We start from the raw sequence: 19,459 nt of genomic DNA on the forward strand, positions 1-19,459 counted from the left end.
GTTTGACAATCAAATCCCGAGCGTGCCATGCGTCGATCGATGCAAATCTCCTAAAGATTTCGAATACTTTGTTGGCACACTAGCGTGTAAGCGAATGCCTAGGCGATATGTTACTGATCAAAGATACATAAGTAATCCACACAAATAAGTACTTCTAGTATACATTATATGTACCACATATACACGTGTAGATTTGCCAAGTTATGCCTACTGAATAAGTTAATTTAATTAAAATAGACTATTTACATATATGCGAGTATATATACACAAATAAAAATTATTTTTCAATAAATCAATTTACGTTTTTTCTGCAAACATTTGGATCAAAGTAAGTATATATTAGAAAGACTAAACTATAAACTACAAGCTTATACCCGCGGCAGCTCTCCAATAAGCTGGCATATTGAGCTCTGCCGCCACACCTACAGTGTACAACAGAGGTTGCCACACACACAGCGATGAGCTATTCTGTCCTAGATATCTTTTGCCCAATCTTAGCTCTCTAGATCTAGTTAGTAGTTTTCAAGACGAGAGTGACAGACCAAGGGATGGTCAAGCCTAAATCGCCCCGACTTGGGATCCTGATCAAGGAAGTGTACACTTTATAGAGTCGGTCACGCATCTACATCTTACATTCCTTTCCACCAATGTATACATTACATTTTACATTATACCCCAAGCGTTAAAGTCACAGCGCCATCTATACACTTTACCGGTTGAGTCCTCTCAATAACCGGTTGGTGTCCGTTAAGTATTCAAATTTGAACCCAAGAACCCAGCAAATAAATTAAAAAATGTACACATATTTTTTGCTTTATTTAAATATTCAATTGAGTGGTTGTTCTATAGAGGGCGTGGTCGCAAACTGTATTTTGTTGAATATATCTATATTTGCATGTAATTGTATTTGAATTGGTGTAGACTATTTAGACGTCGGTTCGTATATATTGAAAAAGTTATCCCATAGTTCACATTCATAAAGGTTCAATTACATCAATTAAGTACTACAAAACTATTTTCGCTGTGAGTTACTCTACCATAGTTTTCCGCGTGTGTGTTACAATATTTTAGGCCAGCTTCGGTTCGTGGCCAATTCGAATCAATGGAACAACTGAAGGTCATTAGCAGTATGTGGTACACTTAGAAAAAACAATATTCGACTTAAACGCAAGGCTAAAAACAAAATCAGTGCTGGGCTCTGGGCTGCCTAAATGCTTAATAATACGCACGGGTGTGTTTGCGTCCAGTGTCTGTGCCAGCAAACTTAATTGATAAACATTAAATAACATTTGGGTTCAGATTGGGAACTTGCGTCCGCAGCGAAGGGTGTCCAAGTAGTTCTTAAAGTTGTCTTTTTACTGCTCAGAGCAGTGCAGTGCCTTCAACGAGGATGGGTTGAGTTTGGTATATGAACAATTCTATGCAGTACATGCTTATAAGGTCAATACTGGTTTTGCTGGAAAAATTAAAGATTTTTTGGAGAAAGGTATGCCAGGCAGCTAAATATTATTATTAACTTCCATACCATAGAAACCACTTTTTGCCTTTTATGAAGATGTGAAATCATTCAGAATCGAATATCTATTAGAATTTTCGTCCAAAAACAGTGCAATTGTCGTAGATTAACCTTCACTTTGTCAGCACTTGGTATCACTTGGAATTGTTCATGTATCACGCTCCCCACCAGTGGATTTTGGACACCTGACCCAGATCAACTAGCGCCTGCAACGCACATGGATCAGAGGCCTGCGTCGCAGGGAACCCGAACCCGAACCCGAACCGGAACCGGAAACAGAAGCCACAGGAGCCACCGGAACCGTGGGAGCAGATGCAGATGCAGCTGGTGCTGGAGCTCCCGTCGCAGCTTCCTGGGGAGCTGCGGAGTCCCAAGCCAGAGCCTATCACATTGGAACGCGTCGCGCCAGCAGATACTCGGAGAACTGCTGGCCCCCGACGCTGGCCTCGATGGTGAAGCCGGCGTTGAGGAGTCGGGTGAGCACCTGCACCGAGTTCAGCTTGCAGTAGCCGTTGAGGGGGAAGCGGATGATTTGCCCCCAGTCGCCCTGGTTCCAGGACACTCCGCTGCGACTCGACTGTGTCGCCTGGCTGGCCTCCGGGAAGAGCTCGTCGAGCAGCGCCCGTTCCGCCGACAGCATTATGCGCTCGCCGAGGTCCGGCGAGATGTGCAGCGCCACTACCTCGTAATTGCACTCCGGCGATGCGCTGGTCCTCGGGCTCGTCTTGATGTGCCGAGCCGGTGGAGTGGGTGGCGCCACCAAATAGTTGCCGTTGCGAACGCGATCCTTGCGCATGCTCTCCAGCTGCTTAATCATCGCTGCGGGCGCAACCGAGACCGGTCATGTGGAGGGAATGGAACGCCAGACAGGAGAAAGGGGAGGCGGGAGAAGAGCAAATTAGCTATAATCGCTGGTGGCCATAACGAGGCTCTATGCACAGAGGAAAAGTATCAAGTATGGGGCTAACTGAAAATCGTATTTCCTTGTAAACTTGACTTATTTGAAATAATAATTAAGAGATGGGAAAGAGGTTTGTATATACACATTTTATGATTGTACGAGTATATAAAGCATTTAAAAAAATAAAGTTATGATAGGTTCTCACAGAAGAAGCATTGGGCCAATTTGTCATAAAAATGTGGATGAAGATACATTGAAATATATTTTCAGTAAATATTTGGGTGGTCATAATCGATGAATAAAATGGATAGCTAATAAGTTTGTAGGTTCCAAATGAAGCTAGCATAATAATACAACAATACGTTTTAGCTTTAGTGTTCAAATCAAATTGAAACATTTTGAGTGTAAAAAAAGCTTGGTGTGCCGGAGTCTTGATACTCTTTTCTCCATGTGTGATTCGCAAGCAGAATACTTACGCTCCACCTCGTAGTAGCGAGCCTCCTCCAGCAGCAGCTCCAGGTCCGGGAAGTCCTCGGCAATCAGAAGTCTTGAGTTTCTCATAAAGTTCAGAATGTGGCGGAACATGCCCCCGTCGCGATCGATGAAATAGTGCTGCTTCAGCGAGTCCAGCACGATGGGTATCTGGCCGTTGAAGAGCTTGGCCAGCTTCGACTCCGGGTATTTGGTGAGCGTCTCCAGCGAGCTGGTGTAGATGGTCCCGCCGACGTCGATGTGCACGGGAGCCGTGTAGCGGGAGGCGGCGGCCACGCAGGGGATGCCGGTGATGGGCTTGTGGTTGCCATGCAAATAGGAACTGGCCCCCGCCGAGGAGGCTCCTCCGACGGCAGCGGCTGCAGCTGCCACCGCTCCGGGCAGTCCCAGCGGCGTCACTGAGGAACTGGCGGGCGGCGTGGGTGTGGGCGACGAGGAGTTTGAGATCGTTGGCGAGACGGTGGGCGAGGAGCTGCGGGCGAGAGCGGTTCACGAATTCACAATGAGATTTCTCTCTACAAAGGGGTGGGAATTGCCATTGGGGAAGCGAAGTCTGACTTCATCATACCGCCGATGGGCTACTCTGCACTGTCCCAGGTACAGCAGAGCTCTGGATTTTAATGGTGCTAGTGTCAGGAGCACTCAGCACTTTCAAACATTAAATTCCAAATTCAGAATAAAATACACAAAACTTATTTAAAATAAAAAAGTTCTCGAAAAAAGGCTTAATTTATATAGGTATTTAACGAAGATATACATGACTTAAGATAGGATAAAGTTCGCCGAGACAATATTAATAAAATATTATTAAAGGCACAAAATATAAGCAAATTGCATATAACTATAAAAAAATTGTTAATTTATTTTTACCAAAAATTAAAAAAAAGGTCAGTCAAATATTATTAAAATTTTCAATTGATCTGATTGTGTGTTATTATCAGTGGAAGGTTTTAGAGTCTGTGAGAATTATAGGGAAACATTAAAAATTAATAGTTATATATATTAGAGGCACCGAAGAGAATGTTTAAATTGTTAAGAACAGAAAAGGACCGTGATTTATTTAATTTATGTTCTTTAATTTCCCCTTAGAGATGCTTAGAATTGGCGCAATCCGTACCTGATTTTAATGTCGCTTCTGGCGTAAATGCGGCCCGTGGAGGACAAGTCGCGGGGCTCCAGAGCCTTGACATCTCTTTCGCGCTCTCGATCCATATCGCATTTTTTCCTGCAAGCGAGTTATGAAACAAATCTTAGTTAATTGCCAGGCAATGTGTATAATGAATAAGGCTTATATAAGTCAGGGGGCAGGAAAACGGTAATCATGAGAACCAATTTGACCTCCGCGCCGAGCCGAAATCGCCTTGACTCTGATTACGGACAACCAAATCGACGAAGGACAGCAAACGTGACAACGAAAATGCCGCGACGGGGCAAATATCGCTTGCAGCCCTCCACAGGGCCCATAAAAGCTCGCACACACAGATAGCGATGCGGGCTTGGAGGGGCGATGGAGAGCCAAGTCGTATATATATTTCATATGGCCGTAGTCTTGGGCTGATTGTGTGGGAATATTTGGTTTTTCACTGCGTTTCCATCTCGGTTACGGGGCTTCGGGCCCCAAGCGATCGGCTCTCTGCAGCTTTGGTCGTGGACAAGACCAAATCGCCATGCCATATACCAACCGTCCCATGCCATCCCATCCCATACAGCGTGTACCACACCGAAACTGGGCGGCCTGTGGATGCAGTTAATGTTAACGGCCATCGAGTGCATCGTTTTAGCACTCGTTGTTGTGGTTGTTTTCGCCGCAAGGGCTGCCAGTCGAATTTCACACGAAAATCACATTGTTTCGCGGAGGAAAGCGGCAATGTGCGGTGTGGGCTCGCCAATTATGACGTGTCAGTCGGATGCGTGCCACATGGCGTATGCGCAACGCGGCCACTGAGCCGACTTAACAAAGTCAACACCAATTACCGAGCTACATCTAAATCTGGCAAGGCAAATCTGAAGCCAAAGCCCTCATCATCATCAGTATCAGTTTCTCGACTCCAGGACCGCAAATTAATAAAACTCAATCACCAACCAGCCAGTGAGGAACTGAAACGAGTTGGCCCCATATGACAAATGTTCACATGCTTTATGCACATTAACCGGGCTCACAGACAGCTCTCCTCAGTTATGAATTCAGGTTAAGGTAGTTAGGTTTGGCCGGAAAAAATGTAACTACTTTTAATGGGAATACAAGGTGGAGTGAGGAAAATACTGTAAGAATGTCTAAATGAATACTTAAGATCTTCTAAAAGATGTAATTTTTAATTAATTTTTTTATGAAGTAAATAACATAAGTACCGGAAAATGTAAATACCATTCCATTGCTTACATTGTTGTTCTAAGTAATCTTTTAAATATATTTAAGTTATAATGTGGTACTAAAAATGTTTTGTTACCTAAGATACAAAGTCAGCTTATGCTTTTGTTAGGCTAGGCTGAACAAATATCCTAATATTACCACTTAAGAGCATAGATTATTCGTTCAGCCGCAAAACGGCGCTATCCATGTAGCTAAACAAGTTTGCTTTTTTTAAATGTTTTAGGCCCTGTGGGCAAAACGACTGGGGCTGGGTAATTACGATTTGATTAACTTTAACTACATGAACATTCAAATGCGAATGGGAACTGGACAGGGAGTGGATGTGCGAGTGTACGAGGGCCGAACAGCGAACAGAGTCGCAAGGAGAGGACGTCGAACAGGGTTACGGGTTACGGGCTTCGGGTTACGGGTTACGGCGAATGGAAACCAAAGCAGTGCCACAAAAAAATTGCACAAAATAAATGTCTGCAAGGCAATCTCATGGAAAAAACGGCGATGGAGAGGGTCTGAAACTGGGTAAAGTGCTACATAGCTGGGTTTTATTAATTTACGGCAATTATAAAGCGTGAGTAATGCGTTCAATCAAACATTGGATATTCGTTTACGGGATCTGGCTTAATGGTTTCCTAGCCAATATCCTTTCCGCCTCCCCTCTCGCACTCCCCGTACTCTCCCTCCTTCTCGGCCACATTCCTCCTTGGGCCAACTGCTGCAGTTGCAGCCACAAAATATGCAATGCCTGAGCTCCGGCTTGCCACACAAACAATTCAATTTCAATTGCTTTGCGGCCCACTTGAGCAGGTGCAACAACAACAACAAGCCCCGCACACACACACACGGCTGCACAGGTGCACATGTGTGTGCGTGGACACCCTGAGCCAACGGTATTGTATATAAGACAAGCACTGCAGTTTGCATCCTATTCTAGTCCATTACCACCGCGGGCGGTATCTTTTCTATGCCGTCTAGTAGCAGGGCGAGCAGGGGCGGAGGGAGGAGGGGCGGGACGGAGCAGGAGGGGCAAGGCTGCAGGCTGGGCGGGGCGGGGTGCGGGGTGCGGAGTTTCTGGAGTTGTTCGCAGCGCCTTTGGTTACACTTGAGATGGGACCGAGTGGTGAGACCGTGACACAAATATTGGACCAGAAATATTCTATAGGCACATAGCAATCTCTAAACATCTTTTAAGAACTTTTCAAATGATTATTTCTGAGTTCGTTTTAATTGTATTTATTGACACCAAAACCAGTATACTATTAAGAATATGTTCAATTTATAACAGTAAAAAAGTCATTATAAGAAATACATCAGAAGGAAAAATCGATCTTAATTAACATATATGACTAAAATCCGATCCTCGCAAAATATTATTAAAACCTAATATTCATATCAATGTAACAACTTGTTATAGACAAGCAGAAGTAAGACATAGATGATTTTTCTTAAAATGTTTGTATTGACTGTACTGTACCAAAATGTAACACAAGTATTAAGGTAATTTAGGTGTAAGATAATATTAAGTCCTGTTTTGATTTTAATTTTTGAAAATTCTGTTTTTCTTTGAAATACTTTTTCTTTATTTTAGAAAAATAATTTTAGTCCGAATACACGAAGGTAAAAAACAGAACCGTTCTGATTGTTCCTTGCCACCCTATGCTGATCCCAAATCTCGTGTCATGAGCCCAGCTCTGGCGCATGTGAATTTTGAAGAGTTGCCTTTGCCGTAGTCATATTTGTCAACCGACTTCCCCCATCATTTGGGCATCCTGGCATGCCGCCTGCTGCGCTGCATGCAGGCCTTTCTGTGGCCATCATTTGACATCTTTGCCTGGCGCTGGACTGGTTTTAATGGCAATGCCATTAACTCTTAACTCTTGGCATTGCACATTTGCCACGAGAAAGTGGGGATGGGGGGAAAACTTCCTCTTATACTTCTGCAGGAGTTTCGTGTTTCACTCAGCAGAAAGAGATGGCTGCTGTGAGCTTATTAGTTTTGCCATTGTTGAGATTGTGAGTGCGGAGCTGGATATCAGGTTGCTGGCCAGTCCGGGATGAACTGGCCCCGGGGCGAAACCATTTTCCAAAAAGGAATTATGGACGAAACTGGCCGTTGGCACATGCTCAATGTTCGATGCCCACTGCTGGGAGGATAACTCAGCTCAGGTCCCGCCCACTCCGGTGCCACCCAGGCAATTCCCCACGACTTGGGGTGTTCGGTTTTCGGATCGGGTAGTTGAGGGGTGGGGTTGGTCCGGAACGGGTAGTGGTGGCACTCGCCCTCCCAAAACAGGACAAAAGCGAAAACAAAAGCCAAGAAATGAGCTAAAGTGCACACCACACCGCACACACACTCGCCCACACCGAGATAGCGACACACACCTAGGCAGAGCATCAGACGTTGACGACTGCGACGCTGACTATGTAACCCTAGAAAATGTCCTGCGGCCAGCCAACCTTCCGCACACAAAGGCCAGACCAGACAGGCGGAGTGTCCTGGTTGCTAGGTGCACTTCGAAAAATAAGGCTACACAAGTGGTGCAAAGAGTCCTTATTTAAGAATTAGAAACTTAACTTTGAAACGCTCGAAATCTTTATGTTAACAATAAATAAGTTCTTAGCTAAGTTCTAAAAATGGCTCATAACTGAATTAAAAGAAAAATTCCAAACCGTATTTAACCATACAGTAATTTGAACTTGAAGTCAAGTAATCTAAAGGGAAAAACAATATCATAACTTAAAAATGAAATCATATTGCAATACCAAGATTTAGGAAAAATGTTTGCAACATTATAAAGTATTTAAAATAAAATTTTTAACATGGGCTATTAACACGGGCCTTAAATGACTTCTTCTTCCCTTTTATTTTTTCAGTGTCGAATGAGAAGGCTAGCTGTGCGAGAGCGAGAGGGCTAGCGAAAAAGGGCAAAAGCTGACTAGGCCCGCGGCGATCGTTTGGAATTAGTGCGGAAATCATGGATGGATACGAAACGAAACCAAGCAAGGAAAGCGAGCCAAGCCAAGCCGAGCCACGCCAAGGAGGCAAGGAGTACGTGGGAATACGGAATGCGGAATACGGGCGGAACTGGGCTCCAAAGGACCCTCGGAAGGTGGGAGCTTATTCATCAGCACAGCTCTTTGGCGAGAGCGGAGGGCGGACCAAAAGCAGGGGCGGGGGCTATCTGCCCCCGAATGTAATCCACTGGGGCTCTGCACGGGCGAGTGCCCACTGTAGTCGGGCAAGGTGCCCGGTGTTTGGGATTGAAACTTGGGGTTTTGCTGTCCCTCCCCTCACCCTCTCCAGTGGGTTCTGGGTTGGTTCCTTCGGGGCTTCTCCGGCTCATACATGTGACTCCGCCGTGTGTGTGGGTGGGTGGAAGTGGATGCCCGTGTGGATGCCGGTTGCCTCCTCATTCATTTATCCTTGCAGTGCTGAGGGCAACAAGAGCAGCAGCAGCAGCAACGGCAGTGGCAACAACAACAAAGGAGCAGGAACATAGCCAGTAACCACAACGGCAAGGATACACCTCCCGATCCGTTCCGTTCCGGTCGAAACTCCACCCCAATCCCGACTCCGACTCCGATTCCGATAAGGCCAAGGGTTTGGGTGGCTGGCTAGCTGGAGGCGCAAACTTTTGCGATTGGTAGGTAAGTCTAGTCGTGTCCGTTCTGGCTTTGGCTTATACCCCATGTGTACCATGTGTTGCCTGCATTTAAAGATATCATGCCTAAGTTGGTCTTCGTCTCCGGCTCTGGCTCCGGCTCCGGCTTCGGCTCCGTCCTCAATCCCCAATGCTCCCCAGGCAGCTCGCAAAACAACAGGAGAGTATAAAAGCAGAAAGAAAACAGCACCAGCAGCAGTGGCAGTAGCATAAAAATGGGAAAATAAAAAGCAAAACGAAAGTTTTCGAGGCAAAATCTTATCTCAATTTTAAAACGCCCGCGGCCCAGATGCGACGTCGGCTGCACTGAATCCACCTCGAAAGTTAATACGAAAACATTGGGAACCCGACTGCGGCACCCGGAGATTTATCAAACTGCAACACTTGCAGCTCGAGCTGCGGCAGATTATGTTTGACGGGGAGGTTTCCAATTAGGCAGGACTTATTCGGGGTTGGTTGGAAAAAGAAAGCAAACTTACGGCTCCCGGGAGCTGCAGATAAGGGAATGCGGAACGGAACGCTTGTGTATCTAGCCAAGACAAACATAAAGTAAACACACACACATCCAGACGAGAGGAAAAATCTGCAAAATGTCCTAGGGACAAGTTGAGAAGAATCCAAAAGCCTCGGGCGGTTCTCGAGAAGGTCGACATGACCGACGACGTGGTGGGCAACTGCCTCTGTCCTGGCTTGTTTTCGTTTCGTTTCGTTTCGCAGTTGGCCAAAACCAAAATCAAAACGCTGATGAGCAGGCAAATGAAAAACTTTTGCCGGGCAGTCGGAGGTCCCAAGTAAAACACAAAAAGCCAAAGCCAGGAGGCGCCCAACCCCCAACTCCTTCCCGCAGATCTGGGCTCTGGGATCTCGGGCTGCAGTGCCCGAACTCAACTTCTGCGTCGACGTCGTCTTTAGCCAAAGGGTCCAAAATCCAAACGGCGGAGCTGGAGCTGCGGCATATGGGAAATCAGACCGGGCTGCCTCTTCCCCTCTCCTCCCCCCACTTTCCCCATACTTTCCCTCTGCGATGCTACGAAAATTGTTAGCCAAAGTTGCAGAATGTGTGCGCCATGGCAAATTGTACAAATATATGCGATATATATGTGAAAATATATATGTATATGTGCGGGGAGTATAGGGTATGTGTGGGCGAGGAAGTCTGGCAGAAGTTGAGTGAGTGAGCGAGAAACTGGAGTCCTGGCATACACTGGAGCAGCAGATATTAAAACGCTGCAAGGCTTTCAAAAATAAACTTTGAAAAATTTATTAGAAAATATTAAATAAAAACGACGATTGCGCTGCATATGGCTCACTCAGCACAAAAAGCGGGCCAAGGGAAGGCTGTGAAAGGGGTTTTCCGAAGCGGGAGGAGGGGGGTTTTGGAGCTACGTATGCAGAGCAAACATTACTCAGCCAACTCACAAACTCGCCGACCTCCGACCTCCACATGCAAAAAAGAAACTGAAACAACAGCACGACGACAAGCAAAAAATAAATATATTCCGGATAAATCTACATGTGTGTGCGCCCTACCTAGAGATAGGATTTTTTTATTCTGCTAAATTCGAAAATTGAATTGAAAGTCAAAAGCGCAACGGATAAGCAGGCAAAGCGTCGCCATATTGCCGCACAAAAAACATTGCGCATACGCAGCGTTGTTTGCTCGCCGTGTGAGCAAACTGATAGCTGCAAAGGGGAACCCTGCTTGCCAGTGCTGCGTAATCAAGTGTACATAATAATTAACAGCCATGTTTCCACTCGAACAGGGCTCAAACAATGGAACACGATTGGGAAACGGGTATCCCGTCGAACGAGGCCCACCGACCGCACAATCAAACCCCATTCAGATGCCGACCTGCAAGTGCAACTGGATTCGCAACTGCAACTGCATCTGGCAGGGCAGACAATGCAGCCCGCCTAATTGGTGCAATTTGCGTGTGCATATCGCAGCCAAAAACAGCATCAACAGCAGATGCAGCACAAAGGCAACTGGAGTAAAATGCACTTGCCACCGCTGTAGCAACAACGGAAACAGCAGCAGGTGCAGTAGGCCCAAAGAATCGGGGTTCGGAATGGGTATGAACGAAGTGTAAACAAGGGGTATTTCTGAGATTACGAGGGGCTAAGCGAGGGTCTATGAGAACAGGAAGTATTTAGAGGTTGTAAATGAATTTTGTTATTTGCAGGGCAAGTGTATTTATTAAATAAATAAATAAAATCTACATTCTGCATTGGCACGAGTTAAGATTTTAGTACTTAAAATTTAGTTTAGAGAAAAGAGAAAGCAATGCAACTAAAGCGCTTGAGTAAAACCACATTTTCAGTTAACACAGTTGTTGTCCAATATTGAAATCTGGAATCTGTTATATTAAATGCTGATTATTTAAGTTGATTCCTTAAAATCAGTTGATATTTTCGCGGCTTAATTTGTCTAAAGCAGTAAAGGTACTGCTTTAAGTACTTTTAATAATCAAAACACTAAGAAGAATCCATACAATTGACAAGTCAAATTCAAGCGATATGCGAAAGTCGAACCCCTTGCGGAAACAAGCGAGAGCTGCCCTGCCACTCGGTTGGTGGCAAATTGGCAGCGCAATGTTGGTGCTGGTAATGATGCCGAATTGCAGCTTAATTAACGCACAGCGCGTTAAGAGCTTTTGTGCCACAGCTCAGCCATTCAAATGCAGCAGGAGCCGGCGAAGGCTTTGACTATTGGCACGTAATTGAAATCACTTTGCCGCTGGTTCCCAAACAGCAGCAGGTATAGGCCGTTAATTTAAATGCGAATCCAAGTAGCTGGAGCCTAAATCCGCTGAATGAAAACAAATTAGCTGGCAGTAAGGGGACTCGGAGATCCTGACAATGCGGGTAAAGAATCGCGAACTGTGGCTGCAGCCAAACAAACAGGCAAACAAACAAAGCTTTGAGTTCAACTCCGCCTCCTGTAAGGAAACTCTTGTGTCTGGCATGCAAAGAAACAAAAAAACTGGGAGAAACAGCCAGAGATAAGACCAAAACCAGTTGCTTCCATATGAAAGAGAGGGCTGAATAGAATGGGAGGGCAACAGGCGAAGGTCGTCAACGCCTTGCTCCTCCTCGTTTGGGATGCACAGGAAAAAATACAATTCAATTAGAGGTGCCTGGGAAATGGAGAGCTAGGAATAACTTCTGCCAAAAGTTTGAGTTATTACTTTCTATGATATTTTAAGGATGGTAACAAATTATTTATACGGTGAAAGTATCTATTGCCCCAGATTTTTACACAGCTTTTAAAGGTTCCGAAAAGTAGGCAATATAAAAATAATTAGTGTGGTTTTAAAATATATTTCTGCACATTTTTATACACCTTTATATCAAACTTAAGGCAGTCTGGTAATACCTATTTTTACCGAGTGATTACAATACCAGCAATCCGTCAAACTTTAGTTTTTTAAATATACTGCTGCATAATTTTTGACACTTTTATAGATTAAAGTTTAAAGACAGCACAATTTAATTTTTTCCGTGTAAAACATTTGAATACAATACGATCACTCCCCTTAATTTTAGATTTCAAAATATAATGCTGCATACTTTTGGACACCTTTGTAAGACAGTGATTTCTTCTACACGACTCAATTTTTTTCAAGTGATTACCCTATTTGAATATAATTCCGCACACTGCAGCTCTCGCTTTGAACTTTGCCTCCTGACTCGGCTGCGACTCAACGGACAAACTGGCGGACAAGCGGACAGATGGACCGTCGGACGACTCTCACGGACCGTCGATTCGATGGCTAAACAAAAATTTCTTGTACGAGTGTGCTGTATGTATTTGGCCCGGGGGTCATCTTTTGGCCGCTTAGTTTTCGACCAGCCACAATACAACCGGTCGGTCATGCCCCCTCCTTCGCCACGACCCACGACCCCCGCCCAGCACCAGCACCCAGCACCATCGTATTTTATAGCCTTTAAGGTAGAAAAAATAATGCGACTCGTTCTCGTCTGCACACATAACTCAGCCGGGGGCTAAGGTTGCCCAAAAATGCCCGCGGCGAATTTTGTATGATTTTTTCTCCCCGTCGCCGGGGCCCGCTTCTTTCGCCCCTCCTCTTTCCCAGGGTTACTCTTCTTACTTTTGTTTATTTCTCCTTTGGTGCGGGTACAGAGCACTTGAGGCGCATAATTTTTTTTTTAAACAGTCTTCGTTTATGGCGCACAATTTCTGACTTGGCATGTGGGAGAGACGAAAATCAGTTGCCAGCGGCGCTTTTGGCCAAAACCGAAAACCAAAGGGAGCCAGAGATCGGGTGGCCTGCAACTTGGACCGTCGATGCTGTGTTGTGTGTCAAAAATTCGTTTATTACAGAATCTTTTTTTAAACTAATTTATTGGCCAGCTCGAAGGCTGGCTGGCGAGCTGGCTAGCTGGGATTTTCGGGGCGTTTTGCAAATGAAAAGTTTTCAGTTCTCGCTTACCGTTTGGGGCAGGAGGAATCCACCGTCAACGGCGATCGTTGATCCAATGCAACAAACGGAGTTCTGTTTGGGGGCGAAAAAGTCACAAAAAACATGCATTAGTGGAATATTTTCGATTGGGTTTTAAAATTGTAAAGACAATTATTACTGTTCCTTAATAAGATTCTAATTTGTTATGATTTTAGTCCAATTAAACTTATTTGGAAATGATATAAATGAGTTACAAAGTTTTAACTGTTGGAAATAAAAATTATAAAAGTTTATATTTGTTTTGTGTAATATTTTTGATTTGTTAAGAAAATCGTAGTGTCTTAAGTTTTTGAAAAATGTAATTAAGTAATAGTTTTTATATATCATCAGAAAATCATAGCAACTTAAGAAGTGCGAAACTCCAAAGCACTCACAAAAAGGTTGGAATATTTAGGAAATGCACTTTAACTCTTTTTTATTACAACGCGCGCGTAGACAAATAATCTTCGTTTTCCGTTCAGATCTTTGGGACTCTTCGAATTTTTCTATATTTATTCTTCAGTCGCTGATCGCTGGCTGCCTTCGGTTGAGCGTTTTCGAGTTCTGTCAGATGCGCGCGCCAACGAGTGTTTACTTCCGTTTCCGCTTGCCGTGGAGCACCGTTCACCGTTAGACCTAAGCGTTGCCTACTTTAGAGCGCTGGCGATTTACCTCACTTGCATTCGCGTCGAAAGATGGCCGAAGACTGAATTTCCTGGCTGGCTGGAAACCGAATTTCCTCGCTGGCTGATGGATGTTGTCTGGCCAGTGGCACTGAGTTGGTGTTGCGTCGCGTTGCAGTTGCGGGTTGCGGTTCGAGTTGCCTCTTGTTGCGGGCGGAGGGAGTTCGTTGCTGGCGTCTTCTGTGTTGAGCCGACGACCTTGAGAGAGAGCAGCCGCAGCAGCAGTGGCAGCAGTGGCAGCGGAGAGAAAGAGAGCGCCGTTTGTTGTTTAGCTGCTTGGCTTTCGCACCATGTGATGACCTTATGTGTGTGTGTGTGACCGTTTAATAGTCTATTTCCGGTTTAAGTGGTCGTTCTTGCCTTTGTTGTTCTTGTTGTGTTGTGGTCTGCAACTAAGCTGCCGCAATTAACATGGTAACTGTAAATAGAACAATTGGCTTGGGTGAAATGCTTTCGCTTGCCTTATGAATCGATGCATTTAATTGGAGCTGCAGCACATGAAGAACATTGATCTCCACTCGATAGGAATAAAAGGAAAAAAATATTTTGTTTCCTAATCTTTAGTCTTAATGTTTTAGTAGTAGTCTATTATTTAGTACATATATGAATAAAACTTGCGGAATTTGTATAAAATTTGTATAAGATTTAATGAATATTTTAAAATTGATATTAGCCTTCATACATTTTATTCATTAAAATAAGAATGTATTTATGTTCTATGTTAAACAACAAAATTTTCCCAGTGCACCGACAGTTTTAACCCATAAGTTGCATTAATCATGGGGCACAGGGACATCTCTATATGCCCGATTTTCTATAATTGTAAATATCAAAGCCTGTTTGTTTTTGTTGCCCTTGGCCATGTGTGCCCGTGTGTGTGGGTGCATGTACAGACGACACCCGGAGCCGTTCTGTGTGTTGGTGCGCCTGCCACTGTGTGCGTGAGCGGGTGTGCGAGTGTGCGTGTTTGTGTTAATGACAAAGCATAGAACGCTGGGCCCGCGGGCGAAACGAAATGAAACTTTGTGCGGCATCAGCTCCAGAGACTTTGAAGAAGCAGCAGCAGAACCGTCGGCGGTACGAAGAACGGGACGGGCTGAACGGCCCCGGGGCCCTGAGGAGCGACTGAGCGACGGAGGCAGCTGAAATATTTTGTTGCCCCGCGGCAATGCAAAGAAAAACTTGTGATAAATACGCCGCAGGCCGTGGTTCAAAACACGGGCTGGGATGGGGAGTACAGAGCGAGTACAGTGAGGCCTGCAGTTAGGCAGCTGTAATTAAAATGAGTGCGAACTTTCCACCCACTCGCTGGAAAATGCCCCGGGGGTGGGAGTCGGGCTGTGGGGTGTGGGGTGTGGGTGGTTCTACCAAAAACCCCTGCCGAGAGTTGTGTCGCATCATTTTTCATTGGCAATTGTTTCGGAATGCTCGCTTATTTGCCCGCCGGCCAAATTCATTTTGAAGTATATGCGCCACAATAATATTTCGCTTTATTTTCCCGCTGCAGAAATTGCGATCTGGCTTAGAGATGGTATCGTGATACCCGGCCATCTGAACATTTAAAAGAAAGATTAACTTTCTTTTAAATTAGTTATAAATTATTAAAAAAAACTATATTCTCCTATATTTATTTTTGTTGATTCATAAAATTATTAGAAATATTAAATGGAAATTGCCCTTCCTTTTGTTTTGTTGATCTACTATATTATTAACTTATTTCCCTTGACAAATTAGGGTAAATATAGTATCTGAATCAGCCAATTTGAAACTACTTATCACATTTAAGGGCTCCACAAAACATGTCAAATTTTAATTGTGCCCTGCGACCACTGGCATTTCAATTTCTCACATTTTATCGGAGCCACTGCCTACGACGAGTGGAATTTGTTGCAATTTTATCGCTCATTTCACTCACTCAGATGGAAAGGGGCGGGGACACGCTGGGTGGGGTCGCTTTTATTGTTTCAAGGGGGTGAGGGGGGGTGGGTGATGGGAAATGGGAGAGCGGGCTCCTTTATTTTGACGTCGCTTTGCGTTTTTGCCGTTTTAAATATTTTTTTAATCACAAGCTCACGCACACAGGCGCAGACACACTCACAAACGGGGCCGAGTCGTCGTATGTATTCAGTCACTCATATACGAACTCATACATATGGCAATACCAATATTTCAAGCCAATTTGCTGCAGTTAGCCGCCAGCGGACTGCCAACAAAATAATTCGACAAAATGTGTGCGGCGCGCTTTATGCTTTATTGTTTGGATCGCTGCGGGGGCAGTGCAGTGGGCGGGGTGCGCGGAAGGGTGGGATAGGGGGAGGGGGCGTGGCAGGGGTTACGCTGCAGGATTCATATATATGCCATATATATACTATATGGTAAAAACGAATGCTGGGATCGGCTCAGAAGTCAGCGTCGACATTTATACACTTCCTCCGCGCGTTTGTAATTATTTGTTGATGGCTTTTTAAAGTAGCCCACGCGACACGCCCCCCAGCGCACTGACCGCCCTTCCGCCTCCACCCCACCCCCCTGCATATTTATTCAAGGCTTGTGCATTTGCTTGTCAATCAATATCATCATGATGAATGCTGAATGGGCAAACACAAGCATTTAAATGCCGCAGCATATGCTGAGAATTTCCGCAGATTTTTTGTGTTGCTCCCCAACCGCCAGCATCATCATTATTGTGATTTTTTATTATTACTATTATTTGTGTGTGTGCGTGCGGGGCTCATCACAAGCGAATGTGTGAGCTTTAAAATATATGTGGATAGGTATATATACTTTTTATTATTAACGATACCAGCGAGCAAACAACAAAAACATGGCCCCACATAGCCACGTATATGTGTGTGCATATATGTGTATATGAAAAGGCTCATAAAATTCACAATGTCTGGCCGCGGGGCTTTTACTTAATGATGCCATTTTTGCCGCCGCAGCCTGAAATTCGCGTTAAATTTTTAACGCACGACCGAACCGCAGCGGCAGTGGCAGCAAACGCGACCACATATCAACCATCAATTCCGGCATCCATCCATCCAGCCAGCCATTCATCCATATGTGGCACACCATTTACATTAACATTTGAATGGTAATCACTTTGCAGCCAATGCGATCCATAATGAAGTGTTTGAGTAGCGCTTTTAAAGAGCGCTGCACGACAATTTCCTTTAAGTCCTAACTAACCTAAGTTTCTGAACTAGGGAAAAATGTAAGCAGTTACACCCTTTGACCTTGTCATTCATGCACTAGTCATATTTGACACTAAATTTCGTATTTACTATAAGGATAATGACGAAATCTTAGTATCATAAATAAATTTATTAAATGTTATGTTATTGCTTTGACATTATATTTTAAATATAGTTTGTCGAAAGGATAAAAAAAGTTTTGAGCGAGTTATCTTTTAGCTTGAAATATTTAATTAAAAATTATTTATTATAAACTAAAGTCAATTTTAGAACCTTCTCCAAACCCGAATTATTCATCAATAAATTGAGTGTTTCCGTATTATATCATTATAGAAGCAGAGTAAATTTTTTCTTTTTTTATTATTTAAAAATTTTAATTTTACTATGCGAAGGGCAAAGAAACAAGCTAAATTTAGTCAACATAAATATTTAAATTTTAGTATGTTAAAGAAAAACGAACAAGCTAAATTTAGTAAAACTAAAATTTAACAATATTTTAAAAATAATAGGCCGCACATAATAGTTGTGAATATTTTTAAACATTTTACTCATTTTATGAATGACATTCTAATCAATTGGCAATTATTTAATATTTAAAGTAGATGGTAAATAAAGAGACCTACTTTCAATGACTCTTATTTGAATGATATATGTAAGTTCAATTCAATTAGTTTTGGAATTAAATGTCATTATAATATTGCCCCTTATTTATTTCGTTTCCTATTGCATTTCCCACCCCACTCACCCAGCTGGGTGAAAGCTGGACTCTCACCTACGAGTGGCAGCCATTTGAGATACTATATACCTTTTAATTGTGGGCACTTATCGGGGAGGGGGAAAGTGGAGAGGTGGCTCAGGAGTCGATTGCCGACATCCTTTTGTCATTAGCAATGCGTGACATTTGTCATTAACTGCATAATGATTCCTATGCAGTTTGGCCAACTTCTCCGGCCAAGCCCACACACACATAACGCACACACAACAAGCGTGTGCGGATGTGAGTGCTGCATGTGTGTGTGCATAATTTTAATGATTTACAAACTAGCCCGCCGGCGATTTTAGCTCGAAAACTGACAGTTGATATCCAAAGACAAGCAGAATGAGGGAAATATAACGCAAAAGAAGATATAGCCGCGAGTTATGAATGGGAGAGGACTGGAGGACTGGAGGACTGGCGGACCGGAGACCGGAGACCGGAGACCAGTTCTTTATTTCCAGCTTTTTGGGGTGGAACGAGCGACGGCAATGGCACGGTGGAACGGAAAGGATTGCTCGAACATGCAACTAAGATGGCCCGGGGCACTGCGGAGAATATTGCAGAGACCGGGGAGGAATGTGCAAGTTAAAAATAAGTTAAGTTTTGAGTGGCTGGCGGCCCTGTGCGTTTGTGTTTTGCATATAATGAGGGTTCCATTTCTGGGCCCGTTTTTCTCTTCCAGACTGGTTGGTTGCCTGGATTGTCACCTGCTGCCGGGCCATCGTATATTTGGGCGACAAAAACTGTGATTCCAGTTGGCCGATTCCAGCTGGGGTAATTATAGGCAGGCGGCACTCGGTGTTGTTCTTAAATTACACGCCACTCCTGTGTTATCCTTCGTGGCAGATGTTTCGGCCCCGCCACGCCCACCTCCACCAATTGGGGTTGTCCCCGGCCAGTTGTCCAAACACGTGCCGTGCCAGTGCAACAAGTTACCGGGGCAAGCAGGCGCAAAAAGAGTGGCAGTAGCAACTGTTACTGTTATTCACCTGCTAACGTTGTCAATGGCCAAAGCAAACACCACCAGCACAAACACACTGAATCACGGTAACGCTGAGAAAAGACTGTTTTGGGGCCTGTTCGGGGTCTAAGTCGAGTGCCGTCGAGCGTGTTGCGTGCAACATGTTGCGTGGCCGCGGGCGCTTTCGGCGCTGCAGCAACACGGGATGTTATCAGCCGCAACGTAAACACAACCACCACAACTAAGTATCCATATCCGCAGCAGGCGACTTCGATCGCCCGTCCAACCACCGCCCCTCCTCCCCTCCCTGCACTGCGAAAAATCGGACGCACTATTTGACGGGCTTGATAAATCAGTCAGGCTTAAGTATTAACTAATTCAATCTTCATAAGAATAAACAAATTTAAAAAATATAAATATTTCGGAAAATAAAATCTAGGTGGCGTAAGAATATTTATATGATTT

At 44.3% G+C, this 19,459-nt stretch overlaps 1 protein-coding gene across 2 annotated transcripts; it reads right to left on the reverse strand.

Moving 5' to 3' along the window:
• Nucleotides 1–795: 795 nt before the first annotated feature.
• LOC108026957 (BTB/POZ domain-containing protein Tiwaz) lies at nt 796–19,087 on the reverse strand. 2 transcript variants are annotated; one of them, XM_017098171.3, is made up of 6 exons: nt 19,023–19,087; nt 14,072–14,500; nt 13,391–13,453; nt 4,027–4,134; nt 2,894–3,381; nt 796–2,335 (listed from the first exon to the last, which is right to left on the reverse strand). In XM_017098171.3, the coding sequence occupies exons 2-6, from the start codon at nt 14,080–14,082 to the stop codon at nt 1,902–1,904; spliced, it is 1,104 nt and encodes a 367-aa protein (XP_016953660.1). In that variant the 5' UTR covers nt 14,083–14,500; nt 19,023–19,087; the 3' UTR covers nt 796–1,901. The 2 variants fall into 2 exon arrangements, with proteins under 2 accessions (XP_016953660.1, XP_016953661.1); XM_017098172.3 differs by lacking the exon at nt 19,023–19,087 and having other exon boundaries at nt 13,795–14,500.
• Nucleotides 19,088–19,459: the final 372 nt, after the last annotated feature.

This window comes from Drosophila biarmipes, chromosome 2R, assembly GCF_025231255.1.
Source record: "Drosophila biarmipes strain raj3 chromosome 2R, RU_DBia_V1.1, whole genome shotgun sequence".
Taxonomy (NCBI): domain Eukaryota; kingdom Metazoa; phylum Arthropoda; class Insecta; order Diptera; family Drosophilidae; genus Drosophila; species Drosophila biarmipes.